The 26,543-nt window shown below is 43.1% G+C and overlaps 1 protein-coding gene across 1 annotated transcript in view; it reads left to right on the plus strand.

Moving 5' to 3' along the window:
• The first annotated feature begins 4,915 nt into the window (after positions 1 to 4,915).
• Positions 4,916 to 26,543, plus strand: part of TFAP2D (transcription factor AP-2 delta) — a 58,419-nt gene continuing 36,791 nt past the window's right edge. The window contains exons 1-4 of the mRNA XM_043591636.1: positions 4,916 to 5,604; positions 9,220 to 9,280; positions 19,267 to 19,432; positions 19,591 to 19,709. Of these exons, the coding sequence (XP_043447571.1) occupies positions 5,056 to 5,604; positions 9,220 to 9,280; positions 19,267 to 19,432; positions 19,591 to 19,709 (895 nt within the window). The 5' untranslated portion in view covers positions 4,916 to 5,055. The remainder of the gene's footprint in view (positions 5,605 to 9,219; positions 9,281 to 19,266; positions 19,433 to 19,590; positions 19,710 to 26,543) is intronic.

Here is a 26,543-nt window from a genome sequence, read left to right on the forward strand (position 1 = left end):
CTCATCTCTACCTTCTAAAGAGAAGGAGGGAAAGAAGGAAGGAAGGAAGAGAGAAAAAGGAGAGAGGAAGGAAGATACTCTGGTTGATTTGAATATATCCAAGAAAATAATTTTGGTTAAAAATATCCAAATAATTAGTCTACTCCATTTCACTTAGCATTATGTAGGCAATTTTGTGGGGGAAATCTATTTAGGTAACAGGAAAACACACAAAATCCATTTGGAGGAGCAAAGGAAATCCCAAGTAGGAAAAAGAAGGAAGAGGAGGAGGGGGAAGGGAAAGGAGAAACGCTTGTTTAATAAAGTTAGGGTAGACACTTGTTTGCTAGTAATTGTCCACCAACTTCAAACACACAGTGGGTGGCACATCCTTTCAGTAGAGTTGTTTGGGATTGGATGAAAACTGGGGTGACTTGTATGGTACCAGCCTAGAAGCTCAGGGAGGGACCTAAGTTTCCCATGCCAGCATCTGAATTGTAGGAAACAGTTAATAAACTCTCTTTTCTAGCCCTGGATCCTAACCAAAACAGTAATGATAGATATAAAGATTGCGGATTCCTAAAGCGACTGCGGTAGAACAATCCCTCCTGGAGTGTGGAGCATGGAATCAGAAGGCAGAACAGAAGTGCTGGGTGCTAAGGGAGAGTCTTCAGCTTCTAGGGTGCGGGGCTGGCGGGGTTTCTCCAAGGCTTTTAAGAGCTAGCTCAAGTGGGCGGAAGCCGGCGGGGCCTTGGGCTCAGGCTGGGATGCTCACTACAGGTTTCTCGAGGGAGGGAGCCCCAGGCGATTGTCACCGTGTCTCCAACTTGCCGTGGCCAGTTAATTCAATTACGCGCCCGCTGGAGAATGTGTGGCCAATCGCTCTCCCTGAAAGGGGCAAGGCAGAGAAAGAGGAATTAGCTTTGCTGAAAAGCCCAGCCTTTGGGTCAAGCAGGATGGCACTTATTAATTGCTCAAGACTATTAATTGGATGGGAAGGGAAGATGGGGGGGGGGGGGGGGGGGACTGTCTGACAGAAACAAATCCTGCGCGCGCGCGCGCTCACCGCGCGCGCGCGCACACACACACACACACACACACACCAAGCACAGCCACACACCTGCCTCGATGAGTTTCTTTAGAAAAGGGGCGCGCCGAGCAACCCCAGAGCAGATGGAAGGGAGCGCTGACCAGTATGTGCATATGGTGCGGATGATTTCCCCAACTTTTCTTTCAGGGACAGACAGCTTCTTTTTTTTTTTTTTTTTTTTTTTTTTTTTTGTTGGGATGAGGCGAGAGGGAGCAGTTGGCCAAATGGAGTTTCCCTACAGTTCAGACGCTGGTGTGGGAAGCTGGGACATTGGGTGGAAGGAGAGATTTCAAAGGCAGATGTGGGTCCTGGCAAAGTCGACCCTTTAAAGCTAAGAGACGTACTTTACCCTCCCGGCTTAATTTCCTTCAAATACAAATACAAGTGGTTTTTTGTTTTTTCCTCATTCCGCGTGATCTTTAGTATCCTCTAATTCCACAGGGGTTCAAGAAACACTAAATGAACCCTGGATGCCTTTTGTCTTAGTATCAGGAAGTCACTCGGGAAAACAGAATGGGATAGGGAGTGGAATGGAGAGTTAAGATTGCCAGCGCTTCCGTGATGTCTTGAAGTATCTAGAGGGACGAGACAACTAGAGGTCATTCTGTGGATGTACTCAGCTCGAGGCCAGCTCATTACCAAGAGTAGCAGAGATGCGGGGGCTGCGTGTGGATCTTCTCCCCGACGGAGACAAACACATGGGCCAAACGCGCTGGCACCAGCAGGGCCGAGCAGGCGGTCCCCAGTCCCGAGCCTTCTCGTTGTTCCCAGGGGAGAAGGTTTTACGTCTGCTGCCTGGACCTAAGCCGGGGAAAGAAGGTCCCTTCGCCTTGAATGAAGACGTATCTGACAGTAGGGGAGTTGGGGGAGGGGGTTGCGGCTCTTCTGAGAAGGGGCCATCCTTTTCCAGTTCAGTTAGGACCCACAGGGAAACCAACATCATCCAACAAGAAAAGCCAGTCTGGCAATTCCCAAGATAACCTTCGGGCTCTACACGTTGGGGCGGGGGCGGATGTTGTGCCTTCTCAGAGGTGGGGGTGCCTGGGATTAGGTCGTGGGGGCAGGCCCTAACTCCCACAGACTGTTATTTATGTCGTCTGTGGGTGGAATATAGAGGCCTCACTCAGTCCTGGCAAACAAAAGATTCCGCTGCAAGCATTTTGGGATTCAGCCCCTCAGTGCCAAGGACACTCATCTTACACGCTCCTACTTAAAGATCAAGTTGACCATTCTTTCTTTTCATCTTCATTGGGCTCTCATTCTCCTGACTTCATTAGACCAAAATATGGAATTTCAAGAAGTTGGGGGTGGGGGAGGGGACGCTTGCACACCTTGAAAAAGGGAGCAAGTGTTGGCTGCTGACCCTTGTGCAGGGCTGAAGCATCACGGATCTCCATTTCAGACAGTGCATTTCAATTCTTGTCATGTGCCTTTGTCCATTTATATAAAGCAAAGAGCGCTGAGTGACAGCCCCAGTTAGCCTGCATGAGCAGATCCTAATAAACCCTCCCAAACCCCGACCTAAAAAAAAAAAAAAAAAAAAAAAAAAAAGCCACATGCCTGTTTGCCTGCGGCTTATTATTAAGACACCTTCTCAGCTTAAACACTTAAAAGCTAACCAAATGAAATGGCAATTAAGACTAAATTACCCCTTCTATCTCTGAGATGAGTCCATAGGGCCAGCCAGTTCTTATGAGATAGCCAGGGTTGGAGAGGGGACCTTGCAAAGCCTCAGTATTGCGGGCATGTGGCCACCACTAGCCCCTCCAAGTGCTAGAACACCTGGTGCAGGAAACTGAATTTTGAATGAAGTAAAGCTCAAATACTGTTTGAAAGTCAAGAAATCCACCAGAGAGACAGAGATAGGTGTGCACTGCCTCCTGTCCTCTCTGTAAAATATAACTTCGAAACATTTGAGGGTTATTTTGGGGTAATAGTGTTCAAATACCTGGTGTCACTGCTAAATGGTCTGCTACCCTCAACCCCCAACCAGCCCTGTCTCTGAAAGGGAAGAAGGAAAACACAAAAGAGGGGGGAAATGGGTTGGGTTGGGGAGTGAAAGACAACGTTTTACCTAAATGTAGAATCTTGTCACACGTCTTTATTCTCTCTTATTTTTCTTAAATATATTGCCAGTTACACCATTTCTTTATGATGAAAACTTGGGGCTGTCCACCGTGCCTATTTATTTTAAAAGCTGCTGAAAGTGTAAGCTACCGCAGGGTGTTGCCTTTCAAAAAAGGAAAAAGAACCCAAATTCGATGTAAATATGGAAAGAGCAGTATTGTTTCCACTTGGGCAAAGGCAGTCACCCCAATCTGGGTGAAATTGATTTGGGTGCTTGTTGGAAAAAGCAGCTTTCAGCATCTAGAAAGTGGAACCAATAGGAATGAACACTTACTCATGTAAAAGGAAGCTTTAATTAATATATATTTCTATCCCTAATATACACATATCGAGGCTAGATCTTTATCTTCCCAATAAAATGTGTGCAAATGCTCTCTGTAGAGATGAGTCCCCACCTCGGTCGGTATAGAAAAGCATGATAAAGGTTGGAAAAAATGGATAAAAATGTTGAAAGAACCTCCAGTTCCTTATTAGGCGAAGATACAATATTTATTCCTTGTCTCCTGGGATAAATCTCTTCTGCCTATTGTCCTCCCAGTTCTCAGTGCTGATGCTTAATTTTCAAAACTTCTATATTACCAAGGGACCTACGACATCAGCCAAAGAAATACTCAGCAAGTACAAAATCTGTTCCAGGGAGCTGCTTTTGTGCAGAGGGAAAATTTTGTTCCTACAGGTTTTTAAGTTGGTACGAGGCAAGGAGCTATCTGATCCGGGCAAAGCCATTACAATTTAGATCTCTATCTATAGAACATTTTTTTTCCTTAAAAAAAAATTGGAAAATACAAGAAGTTTGGATTTTTTTCCCGATTCTTTTTTTGGAGGGGGAAATTGCATCGTAAGCTTTCGGAGAAACCCAACATGTCAACTACCTTTCCGGGACTAGTCCACGATGCCGAGGTATTATTACTTTTTTTTTTTTTTTTTTTTGAGCGCGCGTGTGTGTGGCAGCGGCTGCGGCGGTGGCGGCGGCGGTGGCAGCTTTCCCTGTCTCTAATCTATATTGGACCGTTACATTTAATTATAATCTGGCTTTCGGGGGAAGTTAAGGAAGGAAAGGGGAGAAAGTTCGTTATGACATCTGTCGCCAGGAAGGGCAACTCTCTGCCACGTTAAGAAACATTTGCCATAATGAGGGGGGAAACATAATCCTAATAATAAAGAAGGGGGGGTGAGGAGAAACAGATAGAGATGGAAAAAGGATAGTCAGAAAGGCAAAGTAAAGAGACTGATGGGGGGGGGCGGTAGGTGGACAAGGGGGGTGGGGAACAACGCACCCCTTTTGGAATGGGCTTATTCTAGGAAAGTGTAGCAGAAAGAGGGGGGTCGGATTCCTTGCCCCAAATGGTTAAGGAAATGAGCAAGTTGAACGATTTGCACAGACTGGATTTTGTAAATATATGGATAATGATTTTGAGCAGCTCTGGCGGAACATCGCAGCATGGACAGCCGCGGAATGTCGGTGTTGGGATCTGGCTGCGGCGGCCAGGCGCCGGCCCGCGCTCCGTGCGTGTGGACTCCGGTTCTGCTCCCCGTGGCCCCGGAGTCAGTCGCAAACCTGGCTCCCGACGCCCAGCTCCCTGTGCAAGTTAGGCACGGGCTCTGTGTGTGCGCGCGCGTGTGTGTGTGTGTGTGCGTGTGTGTGTGGTGTCACCCGCACCTATATAGGGTGGGGGATTTTTTTCCGCCCTCTCGACTGTGAGGACGAGGCCGCCCACCCCCAGTTCGCCTGCTCGCAAAGGCTCTTTGGCAAAGGCGCTGAGCCGGGGTTGCGGCTCGGCCCCAGCCCTGCGTGCTTGCTCTCCTTGGAGAGCCAGAGAAAGCTCCTGGCTCCGGGAGAGCGGCGCCTCGGTTGCAAAATGACAAACCTCAAGTTTTTCTGCTCTCCCTTTTCCCCCTCTTCCTTCCAGATACGTCACGACGGATCAAACAGCTACCGTTTGATGCAGCTTGGCTGTCTGGAGTCCGTAGCCAATTCCACTGTCGCCTATTCCTCCTCCTCTCCTTTAACTTACTCCACCACCGGCACAGAGTTTGCGTCCCCCTACTTCTCCACTAACCACCAGTATACCCCGCTCCACCACCAGTCCTTCCATTACGAATTTCAGCACAGCCACCCGGCCGTCACCCCCGACGCCTACTCTCTGAACTCGCTCCACCACTCTCAACAGTACTACCAGCAGATCCACCACGGGGAGCCCACCGACTTTATTAACCTGCACAATGCGCGGGCGCTCAAGTCGTCCTGCCTGGACGAGCAGAGGCGGGAGCTGGGCTGCCTCGATGCCTACCGCCGCCACGACCTGTCCCTCATGAGCCATGGCTCTCAGTATGGAATGCATCCAGATCAAAGACTCCTGCCAGGGCCCAGCCTGGGGCTGGCCGCCGCGGGAGCAGACGACTTGCAGGTAAATAAGCATGCAGCGAATTTGTCTGCGCCCTCCCCTCCTCGCCCTCCCCCTCCCGCTCCGTTAAAGCTCTGACTGTAAGCTGTCTCGCCTCGCCCGGCCTCTCCTCGCCTCTCTCCTCTCCTCTCCTCTCCTCTCCTCTCCTCTCCTCTCCTCTCCTCTCCTCTCCTCTCCTCTCCTCTCTCTGTCTCTCCGTCTCTCTCTCTCTCTCTGACACACACATACACACACACACACACACACACACACACTCTCACACCCCACTTATGGAAAGTTATCAAAACAATTAGAGGAGGCGTGTGCCATTCTGTCACTCTCATTGGATCAAGGCATTTCACCTGGACGCCCGGGAGTCTGGCTAGCTGCGGGCCCCCACTTTCGGTCGGTCTGCACCGAAGTCGGTTGTGAAGCCTCATTTCTGTCCCTGAGGGGATGGGATGGAGGAGACCGCGGTGGCTGGTTGAGCCATCGGGACTCAGAGTAAGACCCGATAAGTTGATGACCAATCGCACCCTCAGTCTCTGCACTTTGCTGGGTCTACCCCCGTGTGCCAGGTGTTTATCCCAGACTGAGCTTATGGGGAACTTATTAAGAATTGGGGAACTGGTTTGTTCTGGCGACTTTGTTGAGCTCTAGCAAAAGTTTCCCCGAATATACTAGATTGCTGTGGAAAGTAAAGAATCGCAAATGCAACTCTCAAAATTTTACCCCAAGGAAAAAAATCTGCACAACGCCGTTTACCAGGTTGTGGACTTGAGCGTAATTCTCTCTAAGAAGCCCTCCCCCCCACCCCCAACCACCACCCAGTTGGGTAATTCACAAACTTTATTTTTCTCACCAGGTTATTAACTTTTACATAAGATGCAACTCCTTAAAAAGAAGGAAATGAAGAAATAAAGGAAAAGAGAGAAGGGAAAAAGGGGGGGGGAGGAAAGGAGAAACAGGAGGGAAGAGAGAAAGAGTGAAAAAGAGAGAGGAAAGAAAGACCGAAGGGAGGAAGAGAGGGAGGGAGGGAGGGAGAAATACAGATACTGTGGAGGCCATCAATCAGATGTATCTGTCTCCTACTTTCTTCCTCAATGTATTTTTGCACATTCTTTGCCAACAATAGAATTTATAATTTTGCAGACATATGCCCCCAGCCATATTTCAAGCAAATAAACCCACAAATATCTAAAAAAGAACTTAGAAGACATGAATTTGTATCTTCTTTTGGCTGAAAGAGGAGCCGTAGATGAGTCCCTACTTTTTCAGTCCGCACAAAGGGGGCCAGCTTCTCCACAGCCTCCACAACGAAAGGGAAGATACGGGAAGAGCACAAATTGGAGACGTAAGAGATCCCTTGTTGCGCACAGAAAATCTTTTCCCTTCATTTACCTCCGACCAAGGGATTATTTTGAAATTAAAGTGAAAGCCCTTACAGTCCCAACAAAGAACCATAGGTGCAAGATCGGCACACGAGAAAAGAGATTTGGCTCCATAAACCTTGACTTTCTCCACTTATATACACAAAATAATTTTATACACTCAGAACATTTTTACATTTTTCACAAGGATCCCCTTATGTCTCGAGGGGAAAAAAATCTGCCATTCAATGCTTAGCTCAACTAAAACCTATTTACTCCTTTTAATAGCCGCGTCTGCTGCTGATTTTTTTGTATCTGTACAAATTTTTTTTCTGTGCTAGGCACAAAGCCGGGCATTTTTCAAAAGAGGGGATTAGAACATTTGCAAGCACCAGACAAAGAGCGAATCCCGTGCAAAAGAACACCGTAGTTTATCCAATTTTCGACTTAGTGCCATTCAACTGGTCATTTATGCAATGTCATCCGACCAAACAACATGTTTTACTTATGAGGGGGAAAAGTTTGTTAAGTGTAGAGACCAAGATTCGTTTCTTCTAAGGAAATAAACATCTTAACAGTGTGCCAGAGAATGGGAGAGAAAGCGGTTCACTCCCTTGGAGAGCTTCAAGGCCCTTTACCTTCTACATTTCAGATATTTCGAGACCCTTTTTTAAGTCTATATCTTTTTTATATTCTTGGTTTCCTCTTTTCAGTTTATTGCTCATACTGAGGGATATACTCCAAGATACTAAAAGAATTTGAGGAGTATGATATATGACATATTTATGTATCTATGTCTATAGACACATCTATATATGTATATACCATTGTTATGTATGTAGATACATGCCATATATATATATATATATATATATATATATATATATATATATGAAGCAAGTTGTAAATCTGGCAAGTTATTTTCTTCCACTCCTCCTGGACGTAGTTGGCAGAATGAAAAAGAAAGAGAAAAAAAGTAATAGCTACTTTTAAAAAGAGAAATAGGGAGGGGATGTGTGGGAGAAACCCGTCTCTCTCCTTTTATTTCTTCCTTTTTAAAACATTCATCAGCATATGCCTCATTTCAAATGCAACAAATGTAAATATACTTTTCCCTGCACAGAATTTTAAGTGAAAGTCCAATGGTTTGGAGGGCGGTCTAAGTCTGCCTAACAGATGCAAACAGTCTTGTGGCTTCAGTTCCATCTTTGAGTCCCCTAAAAAGATTTGCTATGGCCAACAAAGGAAACTGTCACACCTTTTCCCATCACTGCTTTAATTTATGCTCAGTCTCCAAGTTTTTTTTTTCATATTGATTTGATAATCACTTTAAGGCAGAACATTTAAAATAAGAAAGAGCTCGTGAGTAGGTTGAAAAGGGGGGTCTTACAGGCCTGCCTCAATATGGTGAAAATGGGGAAGCGAAAGGGAGCCAGGGCTGTAAAGGTTGTTTTGTAAAGTGGGTTTTTATTATGCACCGACTCTCTCCGCATTTACTTAACTCTTCACGGGCTGTTGGGTAGGTTAACACCCTTCAAGGCCTCTTTCATGTCCAATACCTCGTTTGTTTGTAAAGGAAAATGAGCCTTTAACACATTTCAACTCAGGAGAAAAAAGACAGAGAGAGAAATTTTTTATTTTTCTTAATAAAAAATCAGCAAACCCTTTCCTTCTTCCCAGCTCAAATGATCCCTCAATCCATTAGGAGCCTGAAGACCTACAGTGAGTGAACCTGAAGGTATTTCCTCTCTAAGGCATATTTTGGGTAGGATACTCCTACTCTGTGGTAAAGCAGAACCAACATCAGATATCTTGAAGCCTGCACTTGAAATGGCTCCTCTGAGCTCCCAAGAAACCCACAGTGCCAGACTTGACACTTTCAGTGTAATTTGCTCCACGCAGAAAGTGCTGTGGAAACTGTCTGTATATATGCTATGTGCCTTGATGGGGACTCAAAGGGCTTCTCATTCCCTTATGCCAAGATGAAAGGCACTCAGGTGCTTTGAAGTGCAATATTGTATGGTGCTGCAAAATGCATACCTTAAGATTTATACAACTTTTAGATTGTGGTTTTTCTGGCACTTTTTTCCCCCTTGAAATCACGTGTGCTGCCAAACTTGCTCCAGCTCAATGGTTGCTTTTAAATGTCTACTACAGGGTTATTGGGATATGGGGGTTCAAGGAATGGGGCAGATTGAAAGACTTAACTCATGTGTTCACACCTATTAGTATCTATTTGAGTGCTTTTATTTCTTTTTCTTTTATTAAGGGCTCCGTGGAAGCCCAGTGTGGGCTTGTTCTCAATGGTCAAGGTGGAGTGATAAGAAGAGGTAAGTGACATGTTAAAATGAAACATTCTTCTCTCATCTGATACTTTGTTTTGAAGATCTGGTGGTGCTTGTAACCACCAGACACTTGTCTGATGATTAAGAAAACAATTACTCTTGGTCAATTACTTTTGTCCAACACAGGCATAGTCCCCTTCTCCATTGAAGCTTGGATCTAGCCTCTTCCCAAAAGACCTACAAAAGAAGAGATTTGCTGTTTCTCATGGAACAATGACAGAATCAAAGTTAGAAGGGGGAAAAAAGAAAAAAAGAAAAGAAAGGGAAAAAATCCTTGTCACACCTCCTTTCCCCATCACCACATCCTCAAGCAGAATTTCTGGTCTCTTTTAGCCCCAAATGTGCCAGCCACCGCCTGGGTGATTGAGGTGATGGTGTTAGCTTGAGGCTTTGAAGGATACTGTGAAAGGCTAGATTCGTTGAGGCTTCAGGGAAGGCTAATGAAACACCAATATTGTAGCTGCCCTTATTTTTCTAAGTGTCCAGAACATTTCTTTCTTTAAGGGAGGTGGGAGGAGGAGGTGGTGTTAACTGTACCGGATAAAGCTTTCTTGTTCCCATCTGTTGAGGAAAACATCTGAATCCAGAGTTACCCATGGAATCGGAAGGTGGTGGTGGGGGGGGGGGAGGCCAGAGTTGGGAGCTGTTGATTTTGGCTCAGACACTGAAGGGGGCTGCATCTCAGATGTTCCATTCTGACAAAAGGTTTTGAACTATGGCATTTTAAGGGCCTCAAGGCAGTGCAGATTTTGCTGGCCTCCCCACTTAACTGTACCCAGAGCCTCTGAAGCTCATTTTCCCAGCAAGCTGAGTAACCCGAGGAGCACACAAGGCAAGGGGACCAGCTGTTATCCCAACTTCATACGAATTAATAAGATGTGGCCTATTCACCAGGACTAATTCCAGCTCCAGGGTCACAGTTGTCTTTAGTAACTGAACTGCTAAAGACTGAGTCACTTCTGATGGCACCAAATAAACGTCCTTCAGTCCCTGTCCATCTCTTTCAAAGCTTGTTGAAAGATTCCAGTGCTTTTCCAAAGAAAGCAATGGATTCTTTCATGTTTAAACGGCAGGCTTTAGAACCCAATGTCCAATGTGAAATTCCATTTAAATTGAGGAAGAAAGATTGCTTTTTTTTTTGGAACTTGACGATTGTCATAGTGGGTACTTGGAACTTCCATTAAATGCAAAATAGCCATTCAACTCTGTTGTTTCACCCCATAGAGGTTTTTCAAAAAATTACTAGTGTTGCTCGATGAGGAGTTCTTAAAATGAGCAGTATTATGCTTATCAGCCAGGCTAATATTCAGCCATATTGAAGTGACATGAAATAGGCCCAGACTAGAGAAAATTGAAATGAAATACACATACTGTTGAAGGGAGGGATTAAAAATGCACGATGAAAGAGGGGTCAGGTGAGGTGTGCTGATCTGGGTCTGTTGGGGCGGTCACACTAAAGGTGAGGCTGAACACTGAGGGCGCATGGAGATGTCGGTGGTGCTGAAGGACAGCGCCACTAATTAGCGCCCAGAGCCGGCTCCTCCCAGAGTCCGGCTGGCGCTACTGCGGTCGACGCGTTCAGTTCCGCACTTGTTCCAAGATCACCTTCTCAAATGCCTGGAAATTGCATCAGATCTTACAATAGCTGCCAGAGGATGGGAATTATTTGAGATCGAGGGCGGGAGCTGGAAGGGAGGTGGCTGTGTAATTAGTTGAATTTTTGGAGAGAGATTTAAGGGACACCTCCGCAGCATGCCCCAAAGAAAGGTCAACGCTTTTGGGTAACTATAAAATGAGAACTGCGGTCCGGTCCTATTACAGGCACATAAATGGTCTTCCTTAGGTGATGTTTTATTGTTGTTGTAGAATTTGGTGTCACTCCGTATCACCTGAAAATCAGGTGGAGCCTGCTATTTTAAATCAAATATTGATCTTTTAGGAGAATAGCATGGCTTCAAAGAGGAAGAGGAGGTAACTTGGGGTTTCTGTCTGTATTGTGTGACTAAACCCTAGTCCTCCCTCCCTCAACCCCTGCGAAGGAATTTAGAATTTAGCTGCTGAGTTTATTCCATTTCCACAGTTTAAGAGAAAAGCCAGTTAAATTGGTTGAGCCCAGGAGACCAAGTGTGTGTCTGTGTGCGTGTGTTACTCTGAAACAATCAATGTTCATGACAATTTACAAATGGATAGCAAGGAAGTTTTGCCTAAAGGTTGTGTACATCGTGCTGGATCCCACACAGCCCTAAATCTCAGGACTCCCCATTTTTGAAGAAAAGTTAAGGAAGCCCCTTCTCTCTGTTGTCATGGTAGTGCATTGGATTCTTAATATAAACAACTCAAGTCACCTTTGTTCAAAAATCAGGAGGACACTAAGTCAAGCGCTCTGCCATATTCTGTAATGGTTTTGTTTAGATAGGAATGCCTGTTTCTCTTTTAATCCATACTTTCGAGGTGACTCTCCACAGGAAACATGATTTCTTGAAAAGCACAACTTTTTGCCATTTTTCCTCCCCTGCTAAGTTCTCTGATAAACTTACATTTCTGACAATTTCCAGAATTTACTGTGGGAGGAACAAAACAGATTTCATTTCCAAAGACTCCTAAGTGCTCTTCTAGAAGAAAGATCCCTAAGTGCCCCACATGAGTTCACCAGGGAGAGATTGTCCTGGTTTGCTGTGTGTGTGTGTGTGTGTGTGTGTGTGTGTGTGTGTGTGTGTGTGTTGGAGGACGGAAGAGCACTCAGTTCTTTAAATTTGGCCACTTCTATTAGCAAAGAACAAAATACCATTTCTCTGACTCACTTCAGTAAGTGGTAGTTACATTGTTTTTGCCTATAATGAAGGCCGGATAGTCAAAGAAAGCCCGGAAGAGGGGCACCAACGAGGTAATTACCACCTAGATAAAATATTTGCCACCGCCTCGGAGGTGCCGCTCCCGCACGCTCATTCTCGCTTAATGGTGTGCGCGATTTTGCCCGCAGCTCCGCTACTCCAACCATCAGAACCAATAATCTTTACTTTACCCTGTGCTTGAGTATCGATAGCTTCTCTCGCCTCCGGCTTGGGCTTTGATATGTTAATATTTCTGAGTAGCAAATTCTGCAGAGATCATATTAATGTTGTACGTACAGAGTGGGGCTTTGCCTTCGTTGAATATTCAGATACTGGGTTTCAAAAGGCATCTTGAAGAAATGAGGCTTCTATTTACAGGAGTCGTCTGTGTTTTTAATCATTAAAAAGAAAGGAAAGCCCACTCTTCTTTTCCCCAAGAATCTTCTGAGGCTCCCTCATGGCCCCCTCCCCTTTGTCAGGTGCTGGTCCCTTTCATTTCTTGCTCTGAGAATTTAATAGTAGGAGAACAATGTTGATGATGACGACGACTATGATGATGATGCTAATAATGAGTGGATACAGATTGGAATCGAGGGGTTAGGGGTTCAATTGGGTAGGGGGCTATGGCCTTGAGAAGAGGATGGAGGGGAGATGAGAAGACCCAGCTTTCCCATATTTGGGTGGAAAGTGACATTTTGGCCCTGGTCTTTTTTGAGAAATCAGGATGGCAAACTCAAAAAAAAAAAAAAGGAAGAAAGAAAAAAATGAAAAAAAGTGAAGAGGGGGAAGCGCCCTTGTTTCGCTTTGTGATCACTCTGCCTTGCAGCCCCAGGCTAATTTCAGACGCTTAAATACCGCCATAGCCTCTGGGCCACGCGGAGAGGGAGCGGACCAGGCCACGGGCAGGCAGGAGCGCTTTCTGGATTGCCCGTGGCTACACAAAATACAAACTACTTTGAATCAAAACATTTTTGGGGAATTAATATGATCTGAACTCTGCACGTTTTAAGAGAGCTGGAGTTTGTCAGATCGCTTAGAGGTGACTGGCACGCCAAGGAGGAGGCAGTTACGCTGTGGTACAAACATTGTCAGATCTGATTTAATTTTTTAAAAATGCTTCTGTGAAATGGAGTTTAGCATCAATCACCCAGCCTGCCAATAATGGGGTAGATGAACCTGCCTGCTGTCCCCTTCTACAGACCCCTGCCCCCCCCCCCACCTGGCTGCCCACAGTCTGCCTGGGCCAAGAGGATGAGCTGCTTCTGCTCCTTCAGTTTTGTGAGAGCCCTGAGCTTTGGAACTCGACTTTGGAAGAGCCAAAGGCTCTTTCAGCAGCTCCCAAAACGCGTTAAGATTGGAGTGGGGTGGAAAGCCTTGTTTCTCTTTTGTCAGAACCCCCAGAATCTCTCTTTATGAGAATCGCCCAAACTCATCTCTACAGCTCATCCATTTTGAAAATAGAGCCAGAAACACACCTGGAGCCTTGCCTGCCTCTTTAGTCCCCAAATACAGACGTTGGAGAGTCGAAATCCAGTCTCCTTTATATGAAGTCTAAAACTCATATAGTAAAGGGTCTATAGGCATGGTTTCTTGGAAATCTTTTTTTGCTGGCAAGGGGAGATCTTTTTCCATAGCCTACTGTCTTCTCTCTAATTTCTTTATTGCTTTGAAAATCACCAAAAGCCAGAGCACTCCCTGCATTGGGAAATGGGGATTAATTCTCTCTCTCTCTCTCTCTCTCTCTCTCTCTCTCTCACACACACACACACACACACACACTCACACAGCCACATTAAACCAGTAGGTCTCCCCGCTCAGACATCCCTTTCTTTTGTTCTGCCTCGAATCTGCACGGCAAGAAGCGCTTTCAAACCTGGTAATCCATTTATACCTGTAAGGGTATATCCTTCCCTGAAATAGGGCAGTTAGCAGCTGATGCCTCATCTGAGGCCTATTTGATTGCAATTAAACCACTATCCCTTTGCCGTTTGATTACAATTAATATCTGCTGTGGGAGGAGAGGAGCGAGGAGGGTATTACACCAGGGATTTGGGATTGAGAAGGGTGAGGGGCTAGAGAGGAAGCAGCGGAGAATGATCCTACCCCACCCAGCTTCCACGCGCACCTCGCAGAAATGCACCCGCAGAACAAACAGGGACAGGAAACTCCTATAATCGCTTACACATTTTTAATGTGTCAGAAAAAACGAGCGATCACTGGAGATGAAGAAGGGGAGAAAAAAAATCCCTGCCGTTTGTATTTCTTTCATTTGAATTGTAAACATCTGTTTGGCTGTAAGGCGAACAGAACATTTATTTTGCTCTCAAGATTTGGTCTAATTATGTCAACACCGAAGCGGCAGGGAGTGGGGCGGCGCTGCGGCTTTGGAGAGGCTGAGCGCAGGGGCCCCGCGCCCAGAAGCCAGCCAGGAAGTATTGATCGCACCTGGAGAGCGCACAGGGCCTCTAGCCATCAGCAGCTCTGTTCTTAGAGAGGAAGGCACCCAGAGGGGGCGCGTGGCTTAGAGGCAGCTTTGGGGGCGCCAGGAGAGCCACAGTTCCTTGGAGACTGCCGAGCCTGTTTCCTCTGCCCTAATTGCCTTGGATGAGGAGGGAAAAAGCGCATTCAGACCTCAGCCTTTCTCTCCGATAGCCTGGCAAAAGGTGGGTGGGGGTCTTGTTGCGCTGCACAGGTAGCGCCCTGAGACGCGGTAGTTGTTTGACACAGTGGTGGAGTTGGGTGGGCTTTACTTAGGTTGCGGAGCACATGTGCATCCATTTCCTGTTGCACCTCCTGACGAGCTGGGGAAATAAGTTGAGCAGGCGTGAACATCCCCATTTTTCAGATGGACAGATCAAGGCCCAGAGTTGTTACTCATCTAAGGTTGCATGGGTCGCTTGTTGGCCAACCTCTTACTTGCAGCCCCGTACTTTTTCCACTCCCCCCACGCGGTGCTTGCACACACAGGGCCAGAGGTCTCCAGGCATACCAGGAATGGCGCAGCCCAACCCCGTTTTTCTTCTTGCCTCATGGGATCTAACAAGGTCTGGCAGCCGAAGAATCTGTGTCTGTGTGTCTCATGCCTGGTTTTGTCCCCAGCACAGTAATTCTTTGGCTGACTTCCCTGTAGCTGTGGCAAAGTTATCCCTTTTATGATAGTCATGTTCTAGACAAGTGACCTTAAATAGATAGTCCCTGATTTCTTATGCTGTTTCTATAGCTACAGATCTGAGTTTGAGCATCACTGGAAATAGGAAGCCCCATCTCCAAATTTCAATTTTAAAAATAGTGTCCTCCATGGAAGTATTGCTTCTGTGCACTATGAATGGAAAAGAGATGTACTCTAGAGAAGTTCTGCATGAATACCTTGGTTGTGGCACCAGAGACACCTCTAACTGGAGTGCTGGATCTAGAATGAATGTTACATCATTTCAATAAGAGCTGACATGCAACACAGGCACCATGAGGAACTTCAACTGGTAATACTGGGGATGAATACTGTAAATGGCTTGGTATGGTTGACTCTCATGTCTTTCCTCTGAAATCTCATCATTGCTATCTGTAGTCTGGATCTCCAGAATGAAACCCCACCTCCTTGGCTCTTCATTCTAAATGCAAACATCTGTTATGTTGACCTATCACCCTTTTCTTCCTCCCCCCCTCCCCAAATAAACCACTGGGAAGAAAGATAGCAGGTTCCCCATGCTGCTGTAAACTCTACAAGTTGCCAAGTCTTTAGCCAGGACGAGAGAGTTCCCCAAGGCTGCAGCAATGCCAACTATCAAAGCAACAGAAATTCCCTTTAAAGATGCTGTGACATAAAAAATAAAAGACTCTAGAGTTGATGGCTAATCCTGAATACAAAATAAATCCTCCAGGCAGTTTGTGTGTGCATAAAGAATACTCTTAATATGCAGGCTGTGTAACTTACCTAATAAATGCTTATTTGAGCATAAGCCAGAAGCCCAACCTGGGCTGGATGCAGGAGAGAAAGACCCAGAGCCCAGGAAGATAGCACTTGGCCACATAGCAGATCTAGTGACTTCTCTGGGAGCAGCTGGCTTTCAGTGCATGGGGTTCATTTTGCTAAAAGGGGGTGATTTTCCAAGTGGAGAAAGCCTGATTTAACTTTTTTTTTTTTTTAAAAAAACAATCTTTTAGAGTCTTCTGCATCTCCCTAAAATAGGTTTCTAACCCACTGTAGACTAGTAAAGATAGGAAAGGTCTAAAATTTTGTCCTTCTTTTCCCTTGACCGGCTGGGAAAGTAACACATGCACAAACACTCTTCTCTCATAATTGACTTGAGACCTATTGGGTGAGATTCCTTGTGTCCTCAGTTGTGTATTGGCTATTTTACAAGAGGAGGGGGTTTATGTAAGAATGTAAATTTACTTATGATTCCATGACCATGGGTGGAGGCCTATTTTTGGGAGAGAGCTCTGTGAATTTTGAATGTAGATATTATGATTTCTTAATATTTTTTGCTTTGGGTGACCTCATAATGGCCTAAATTCTTAACTTTTGGGGATCCTGATTCTCACAGTATGATGCTAAAAGCCAGCTTCATTGATATCCTGTTCATCTCAACATTTGAGAAGTCACTTAAGAGTTTGTTTGTAAAATGCATTTTGCATCTATAGGTATAAAAGGAGAGAGCATCAATGAAAGGATGATGGTAGTTTTGGGACCCAAAATCTGGGGATAATAATGATGACGATGACTAGTTTTAAAAATTCTATATGACAGGGGCAGCTGGCTGGCTCAGTTAGCAGAGCAATCAACTCTTTATCTCAGGGTTATGAGTTCGAGCCCTGCGTTGGGTGTAGAGACTACTTAAAAATGAAATATTTAAAAAATAAATAAAATAAAATTCTCTATGACAATGCAAAGTGGGGAAACACAGGTGAGTTTGTGTTTCGAGCTCCTGAGACAAACATTTGCATGATTTCCAATATGTTGACCACAAGGTTAATGCCAGGAAAAGGACTTTGTGTGTATATATGTATATATGCATTTTGAGAGAGAGAGAGCATGCTATGGGGAGGGGCAGAGAGAGAGAGAGAGAGAGGGGGAGAGAAAGAATCCCAAGCAGGTTCCGAGCTATCAGAGTGGAGCCCGACATGGGGCTCAGTGTCACAACCATGAGATCCTGACCTGAGCAGAAATCAAGAGTTGGACGCTTAATTGACTGAGTCACCCAGGTGCCTCCAGGAAAAGGATTTCAATTTGACAGTTAAGACTGTGATCTCTCAGATTTCAAACTAAGGACCAGCTTCCAGGCACTAGCATTGGAAATTTAGCCAAGCATACAGGACTCATTTCCCAGTCTGGAGAGGTCTGGCTACTTTAATATTCTCAATATCCTGTCTTCTGTGAGGGGTCATTAAGAATGATCACCAGCCTCAGAATGCTTAAGGAGAAAGACATTGATCCCAGTACTCTCAGGGGAAGCTTGGATGACAATAAGACGACCTGGAAGAATTCCAGGTAGTACAAAGGTAGAAACACTTTAAGAGTAGGGTAAAGTTAACTTGTTCTCTGCACCCAGGTCCAGGACCCCTTTGCCTTTTTAAACATCCTCCCAGGTTTCTTAGCCACTGTGCTCAGAGAACACACCCAAATCTGAATGCCAGAGACTCTAGCAACACAGCATTTCACCTGAGCAGCTTAGTAAAGGAGGTGAGGACCTGTGTAGGAGGCAAGTGGTGAGTCCTGGACCAGGTCTTCTCAAACCTTAACATGCACGTTAACCACCTGGGGATCTTGTTAAAATACAGATTCTGACTCAGAAGGTCTGGAGTTGGGCCTGAGAGTGTGCATTTCTAACAAGCCCCTAGGAGATGCCAGTGCTGCCAGTTGAGGAACATCCTTCAAGTAGAAAGATTTTGGGTAACGCTCCCCTGACTGTTTGTCTTCTTCCACCTACTTCTTCCTCTTTTCTCTCATAGAACTTGACTTTTGGGGAGATGAGTCTTAAGATCTCCCATAGCTGAAGAAATCAAATGTATGCTCGGGAAAGCAAACCTTGAATTTGAATTTGCCAGTGAACCTTAAAAACTATGTCCTCAGATTGCTCAAAGCACAAGGAGGCAGCCTTGGACCCCAAGGCTATTTAGCACAGTGTTAGTAATATGGATATTAGGTCAGGATTTTTGCAGTAAGGGAGGATTGGGCAGAGGGAAACTCTTCTCAGCAATGACCATCTTGGGTCTTCAAGTCTACTTCAGGTACCTGGGGTTGGGGAATGTACTCTGGTGTCCTGGAGGAGAGCAAAGTTCAAGGATCTTTCTGGAGCTTGGAGACAAAGTCTTCTGCCCCGGGAGGCCCAGCATGGCAAGATTGCTTTGGTGATTTTGCCATTAGCAGTTATCTTTGCTTTGTTCTCTAATAGTAATAATGATAACAACAACCAAAACAATATTATTGGCCACCAACATTTAATGTGACTGTTACTATGTTCTAACTCTTGCACTGTATTTGACTGTGTGTGCCAATCCTGACAGCTGACATATGGTAGAGAGCTGTGACCTATCATCCCCCGACATGAGTTGAAAGTTTATGACAATAGGAAAATTATTTTTGGTGGTACCTGGGAACTGAGTGACTCAAGTACCTATAGTTGGCAGGTGGATGAGGGAAAAGAGAAGGAAGTTTTCAAATAATTCAGAAAAGAGCTTTCAAACTTTTGTCTATATAACAAGTCACAAAATATATCCATCCATTGTATGTATGTGCACATCTATACACACACATACACAGAGCTATGGAAAAACAATACATACCCTCTGTGGGGTTCACTGATGGATTTGGGTTTTTTTTATTAATTGAAGTGTTTCTTGGTGTGTATGATGTCAACATTAGCACTGGTGGTGCTATACACTCTATAGAATGCTGGTTTTTGTTAAAATTAAAAAATAGTGCCCCCACAAACATGTACTGTATGATATTTGAAAGATGAAGCCTTGTTATTTGAAAGGACATCTTCAGAGCAGCTTTCTGAGATGATCCTGGTGGTGTATGTATGGGAGCAATTGTTGCCATGTATTCCCAAATCCCAAGTAGTGGCTTGATATTAACTGTCTTTCAATGATCTCCTCTCACTGTCACTAATATGTGATATACTTCCCCCCCCCCCCAAGGTGGCACCTGTGTGGTCAACCCCACAGACTTGTTTTGCTCTGTCCCTGGCCGTTTGTCCCTTCTCAGTTCAACTTCCAAATACAAGGTGACCATTGCTGAGGTGAAGAGGCGCCTCTCACCACCCGAATGCCTCAATGCTTCACTGTTGGGAGGCATTTTGAGAAGGTAAGACATTATTTTCTGGCTGTACTGATACCATATTCCTCAACACTCAGTCCGTAGACCTCCTATCTCATGTTGAATTCCCCATCTGGTCAAATCGCCTCATCATTTCCCTCAGAATGTGAACTTTCAAAACTTAGTTTTTATTTGTTTCTGGACAGAGCAAAATCCAAGAATGGGGGTCGCTGCCTGAGAGAGAAACTGGATAGGCTTGGCCTGAATTTACCAGCAGGAAGACGGAAAGCAGCCAATGTTACCCTCCTTACTTCCTTAGTTGAAGGTATGATTTTTCAGCTCTGCAAAGTAATGATGGGAAGTTAGCAATCCTCTGGAACTCAGGTTTGTTAGATTATGCTGTTTCATTTTTTGTCTATAGTATTAAGCAAGACAGTTAACAGTTACAGGTGAATTTCCCAATTAATCATGACATACATGATTAAATTAGACAACATAAGGCTTGGGTAATTCATAAAATGTTGTTTAATTTACTGATCTTGGCAAAAATACAGAAGACAATGCAAGATTTAAGTATTTCACTGGTACTTCCTAAGTAACAGCAACAAAAAAACTGGCTGTGCTATCGTCATTTTTATTATTGTTTATTTTAGAGCTCAGATAAATCTGGCTTACCTCATTATAATTCAGTGCAACATGATCTACAGGATAAATAGTAATCCTTTATAGAGGGTTCACAGGAGTTGAGACATGATACCAAGCCTGAGAGCATATTGTACTAATCCTAGTAGACATCTCTTAAAGTACAGTGAAGTTCCATGGCTTTATGGTGGATAAAATGAGTTACAGAAGGGTTAAGGCTAACCAGTGGTATAGACACAGAAGTAAAAATATATTCCCAGAAGTTATTGTTTTCCAATTTACCTTTTCCTTTTTGTTTCTTCTGTGAGGACAAAATTACATATTCTTATTCAAACTTCTTTTAAGAAGAGGTATTACTAGAGACTTATTTTTAACTTTGTGGGAGAGCTTTTGAATGTCAAATGCTATTGTCTTAAATATGAACAAAGAGGCCTTGTTACCAAGACTCACCTGAACATACCTGTGACACTTTTCTTGCACTTGTTACTTTCTTCTTTATAAGGCACTGTAGGAAGTGAAAAGTAAGGGAAACACAAAAACAAACATTTTGCCTCTTTCCAGATTATCATTTCATACCATTTACCATACAATTTTGTGAAGCGGTATGTTCTAGACATTTGTTTTAGCAAAATTGCTTCGCTAATTTTGCTACTAATAGTTACCTTTGCTTTGTTCCCTAATTGTGATAATGATAACAACAACAATAATATTATTGGTCACCAACATTTAGTAAGTGTTACTGTTACTATGTTCTGTGTTTTGTGATGTGTTTGCTTGTGTGTGCTGTTACTGAGAACTGACATATCATAGAGGAGGTTGACCTGTCATCTACACATATGGGTTGAGGGTACTGGGAAAAGGACAAAGTAGAAAAAAAATGACTAATGGGTTGATTCTAAAGGGAGACAGATTGCTGCTCAATTTAAGTAAGAAGATAATTGTAATTATAGCTATTTAGTAATAGAACAAAACATTTGTTCAGAATATAATGAAGTGGATTCAAGAGTCATATGAGTGTGGGCACCTGGGTGGCCCAGTCAGGCACCCAACTTCGGCTCAGGTCATGATCTCATGGTTCATGAGTTCAAGCCCCATGTTGGGCTCTGTGCTGACAGAGCCTGCAGCCTGCCTCGGATTCTGTGTCTCCCTCTCTCTCTCTCCCTCCCAGCTCACACTCTGTCTCTCTCTCTCTGAAAAATAAATAAACATTAAAAAATTTTTTTTCAAGAATCATATGGGTGGTAGGACTTGATTAGTTCTTAAACTCAATTCTGCAGGAGAATCAACTCAGGAGGTTTATTAAAAAATGCCTGGGCCTCTTCCCTAAACCAATTGGAACTCAGTCTCTGGGGATATGATCTAGGTACGTATATATTTTTTAAACATCCCCAGTGATTCTGATGTATAATGAGGCTTAAGGGATCATTGGTCTAAATGTTTCTTTAGATTCTTTCCACTTCTTTGAAGGACTGACTATGAATGCTCATGAAATTTATAACTGGTGTGAAAATTAAAGGCCCTATGAAAGACCTTTTCCCATGGTGTCTGTGAATATACTGGCTAATTTGAACTGAAGAGCCATAGATAAAAGGGTATATTCACAATTTTTCTTACTGATTTTTATGGTGGCCAACCACTGAAGTATCCTGTGTGGGAATCGTCAACAGTGCTAACAGAAGGATTGCAGGTTAAATATGTGAACTCCTAGGATGATCTTTGTGGTTTTGCCATCTACTCTTTCAACATACTGTCCTACCATAGGAGTATCTAACTGTGTTCTATTCATTTGGTTTGTGTTCATGGAGGAGTCACATCAGCCTTGGCTGATGAAACATAAGATTTTATTCTTTCCAGGTACTTTAATTGGCTGCTTTTGAAATCCCCCAAATCTTTGTGCTGTAGAGAAATAAATCTTTTATTGTTGAATTCCAGGCACTGTGATGGAACTGAGGAAAAGGTATTTAGAGGCAAAGGGACGTTTTATATCCCTCAACCCCTCACATATTATAACCCACAAACTACATATGCACACTTCCCCTTTCTCTCTCTTTCTTTCTCACACACACACACACACACACACACACACACACACACACATTAGACGTTTCATTACCATGTGTTCTCTGATTTTTATTCTACTTCCTATTTTTGTGTTCTTTTTAAATGCTGATTATAGGGGCGCCTGGGTGGCACAGTCGGTTAAGCGTCTGACTTCAGCCAGGTCACGATCTTGCGGTCTGTGAGTTCGAACCCCACGTCGGGCTCTGGGCTGATGGCTCGGAGCCTGGAGCCTGTTTCCGATTCTGTGTCTCCCTCTCTCTCTCTGCCCCTCCCCCGTTCATGCTCTGTCTCTCTCTGTCCCAAAAATAAATTAAAAACTTTGAAAAAAAATTAAAAAAAAATAAATGCTGATTATAGACCTACTGAATTTACTTCAGGACTCATGCTGGATCATGAGTCATGACCCACAGTTTAAAAAAATTACAAGTTAGGGGCGCCTGGTGGCTCAGTCAGTTGCATGCCCAACTCTTGATTTTTACTCAGGTCATGACCTCAGGGTTGTAGGATTGAGCCCTGCATCAGGCTTCACAGTGAGCATGGAGCCTGTTTAAGATTCTCTCTCCCTCTCCCACTGCCCCTCCCTGGCTCATGCATGATCTCTCTCTCTCTTTTTATCTCTCTCTCTCTCTTTCTCAAAATAAATAAATAAACATTTAAAAATAAGTAAGGAGGGGCGCCTGGGTGGCGCAGTCGGTTAAGCGTCCGACTTCAGCCAGGTCACGATCTCGCGGTCCGTGAGTTCGAGCCCCGCGTCAGGCTCTGGGCTGATGGCTCAGAGCCTGGAGCCTGTTTCCAATTCTGTGTCTCCCTCTCTCTCTGCCCCTCCCCCATTCATGCTCTGTCTCTCTCTGTCCCAAAAAATAAACGTTGGAAAAAAAAAAATTAAAAAAAAAAAATAAGTAAGGAAATTTTAAAAAGTACAAGTTGCCTTAGGATATGAAGAGGACCTAATAGTTGAGGAACAAGGACATGCCAGTCTAAATTAAAATAGGCTTCCTTTTATTCCTGAGCTGACAAGCAGAGCAGCAGTTTCATTGTTGAGGACTCTACTGTATATTTTATTCCCACATTTTAGTTGGGTTGGTGATGACAGTTGATGACTCTTTCCAGCCAACAAGATGCCATTTTCTACATTAGGCTCAGAGTGTTGGGAATCCTATAGATGATGCTATAGGATACAAAATAATAGTGCCTCAATTCTGATTTATCAAGCTCCTGGAAGATTTACATAGTGAATGCTTCTCTTCAGTACATTTGGGACCTTGATTATTTTTGAGCTAACATGGGTCTGATTCAGTTCTTTCAGGTTTGTTTTGATTTTCCAGTTTTAAGTGGTAAATTAAAACTTCACCATATCTACAATTGGTGTTGGTAAGACTTTGAATTGACCATGTCTTTGGGTGATACTTTACTCCTTCCATCAAACATTTTTTGCAAGCACCAGCAACATTTCAGATTAGTCATCAAAAATGGTCCATCAGCTTTCCTACAAATCTCTAGTCTTGTGGGGAGGAATAGTATTTTTCTTACCATTTTTATTGATATCTCCCCTTTATCTTCCAGATTTTCTACAATAACCCACAGTATATTTGAAAAACAATACCTAGTAATTTAGTTTCTCTTAAGTGGCTTATTTTTTCAAGTTTTTATTTTAATTCCAGATAGTTAACATACAGTGCAATATCAGTTTCAGGTATACAACATAGTGATCAACACTTCCATACAATACTTGGCACTTATCATGACAAGTGCACTCTTTAATACCCTTGAGCTATTTTACCCATCCCCCCAACCCCTCATCTCTAGTAACCATCAGTTTGTTCTCTATAGTTAAGAATCTGTTTCTTGGTTTTTCTCTCTCCTTTTCTCCCTTTGCTCATTTGTTTTGTTTCCTAAATTCCACATAGGAGTGAAATCATATGGTATTTGTTTTTCTCTGACTGACTTATTTCCCTTAGCATTGTACTCTCTAGCTTCTTCCATGTCATTGCAAATGGGAAGATTTTCATTCTTTTTTATGGCTGAATAATATTTCACTATATATATATATATATATATATATATATATATACACACACACACACACACATACATACATATCACATCTTTTTTATCTACTCATCAATTGAAGGACACTTGGACTGTTTCCATATCTTGGCTATTGTAAATAAGACTGCTATAAACATAGGGATGCATATATCCCTTTGAATTACGGTAAATACCTAGTATCATGATTGTTGGATCATAGGGCAGTTCTGTTTTTAGAGTAACCTCCATACTGTTTTCCCCAGTAGCTCTACCAGTTTACATTCCCACTAACACTGCATGAGTGTTCCTTTTTCTCTACATTCCAATACTTGTTGTTTCTTAAATTGTTGATTTTAGCCATTTTGACAGGTGTGAGGTGATATATCATTGTACTTTTGATTTGCATTTTCCTGATGCTAAATGATGAACATTTTTTCATGTATCTGTTAGTCATCTGAATGTCTTTAGAAAAATGTCTATTCAGATCCTCTGCCCATTTTTTAATTGGATTATTTCTTTTTTGGGTGTTGAGTTTTATAAGTTCTTTATGTATTTTGTATACTGACAATTTATTGGATATATCATTTGCAAATATCTTTTCCCATTCTGTAGGTTGCCTTTTAGTATACTTGATTGTTTCTTTTGCTGTGCAAAAGCTTTTTATTTTGAAATATCTTAAATGTCTCTTAAGACTGTTGATTGAGACTCTTATATAGTTATTTCTCAAACATCCTGATGGTTCAATATATTATTGGCATTCAATAACACACCCTTAAGCACAAGTGAGATAATATTTAACTGGCTTTATTCCTCATAGGCCAGATTTAGTAATAAATCTCACGAAGGTCAACTTTCCATCATGTTATAGTACTTGTATCTGCCCTTTTCCGGGGATAGATTTGAATATAGCCTTGCCATTGTTTCTATTTTGATAGAAATTCCCCCCCAAAAAAAAGTAGCGTATGGAAACCCTCGTAGGCATTCCATGTAGAGATGATATAACCTTTGTAAAGGTCCAATCAGTGAAGAGCAAGGTGCCTTATAACAGGGATTGAAATCAGCAAATGAACATTTGTTTTTCAAAAACTACCCCTGTCACTGACATAATGGTAGTTTCATCAGGATATTCCAAGTTTCCATGCTTGTCCTGGGCTTTCAATCATTCTGTTTGTATTTGTTTTATAATAATTTTCGCCTGTATTTCTTTTTAATTGAGTCACTCAATTAATAGTGCCTTCCTAACATTGTTCTCAAATCAACATATTAAAGTCATTATTTTAGGGATTATTTTAGGAATTTAAAGGAGAGGGCTATTTAATACAAATTTGTAATATATTTGTATAATTCACAACATTTCTGTTACAAATATCATTGCAACTAGTAACCAATGAGATGAAGAACTTGAGACTGATATCGTTTCACCCCACAAAGCTGTTTGAAAAGTGAACATTTTGGTAGGGCAGATGTTGAGTGGGGGGTTTTTTTTGGTCCATATAACAGATATATCTGGCCTAGAGTGAGATATTAATTTTTGAATCCAGAGTCCCCAGAATGTAATAGCAGATCATATCCCACTTGTATCCACATGTCTTCATCTAATAAGTTTTAGATATATAACTAGTGGTTGATAATGATTTCTTGTACCCCACTTTATCATAAACTTGATATTTTATTCCCTTTAATTGTCTCACCTTGGTATCTATGACATCAGAAAGATGTTACTCTCTGGAAAATATAGTGGATTAGGGTTGTTTAACCCAATACCCTGATCTTCTTGAGGAGATCCTAGGATAATCCCAGACTCTTCTATAGTGGAAATAATTCTATCTCTGGAGAGTCAGAGAATTTGGCCAATATTATTGTTCTCATTCTAATACGCTTACTATATATTTATTATTTAGGAATCAGCAGCTTCTGTTAGTAGCCTCCTCTGTATTTTATTCTAGAACAATCTTTGCAGAGTTGGTAGTTACTAAACATGAGGAGTCAATGATCTAGTTGTTCCTGCCCATTGCTCCCTCCTCACTTGAGGTTTTCCAAGATGGCCAAGGTTACAGAGTGTTGCTGGAGGGTAGTTTTGTTCCCTGGGGTAGGGTGCTTTCCTGGGACAGTTCTGCTGAATTTGCAAAAGTTGGTATAACATTCTCAGGCAACACCAGGAGTTCTGGAAGCACAGTTTGAGTCCTTAAACATAAATACCTTGGCTTGTAGTTTGCTGTGACAGGGAGTCAAATTCTGTGTGTGTGTGTGTGTGTGTGTGTGTTTGCATTTAAAAACAGTGGAGCAGAGAAGGATGTGAATATACATCAGGAAAAGAAAGGGGACTATTTACAAATGTTATATATTATCTCCATTGAGTTTTCAAGTTTGAATCCTTTGTCACTGTTGTTTCCTTCTTTAGTTTTAAACACTGTAAACTTCCAGACCT

This window comes from Prionailurus bengalensis, chromosome B2 (genome assembly GCF_016509475.1).
Source record: "Prionailurus bengalensis isolate Pbe53 chromosome B2, Fcat_Pben_1.1_paternal_pri, whole genome shotgun sequence".
In the NCBI taxonomy this organism is placed as follows: domain Eukaryota; kingdom Metazoa; phylum Chordata; class Mammalia; order Carnivora; family Felidae; genus Prionailurus; species Prionailurus bengalensis.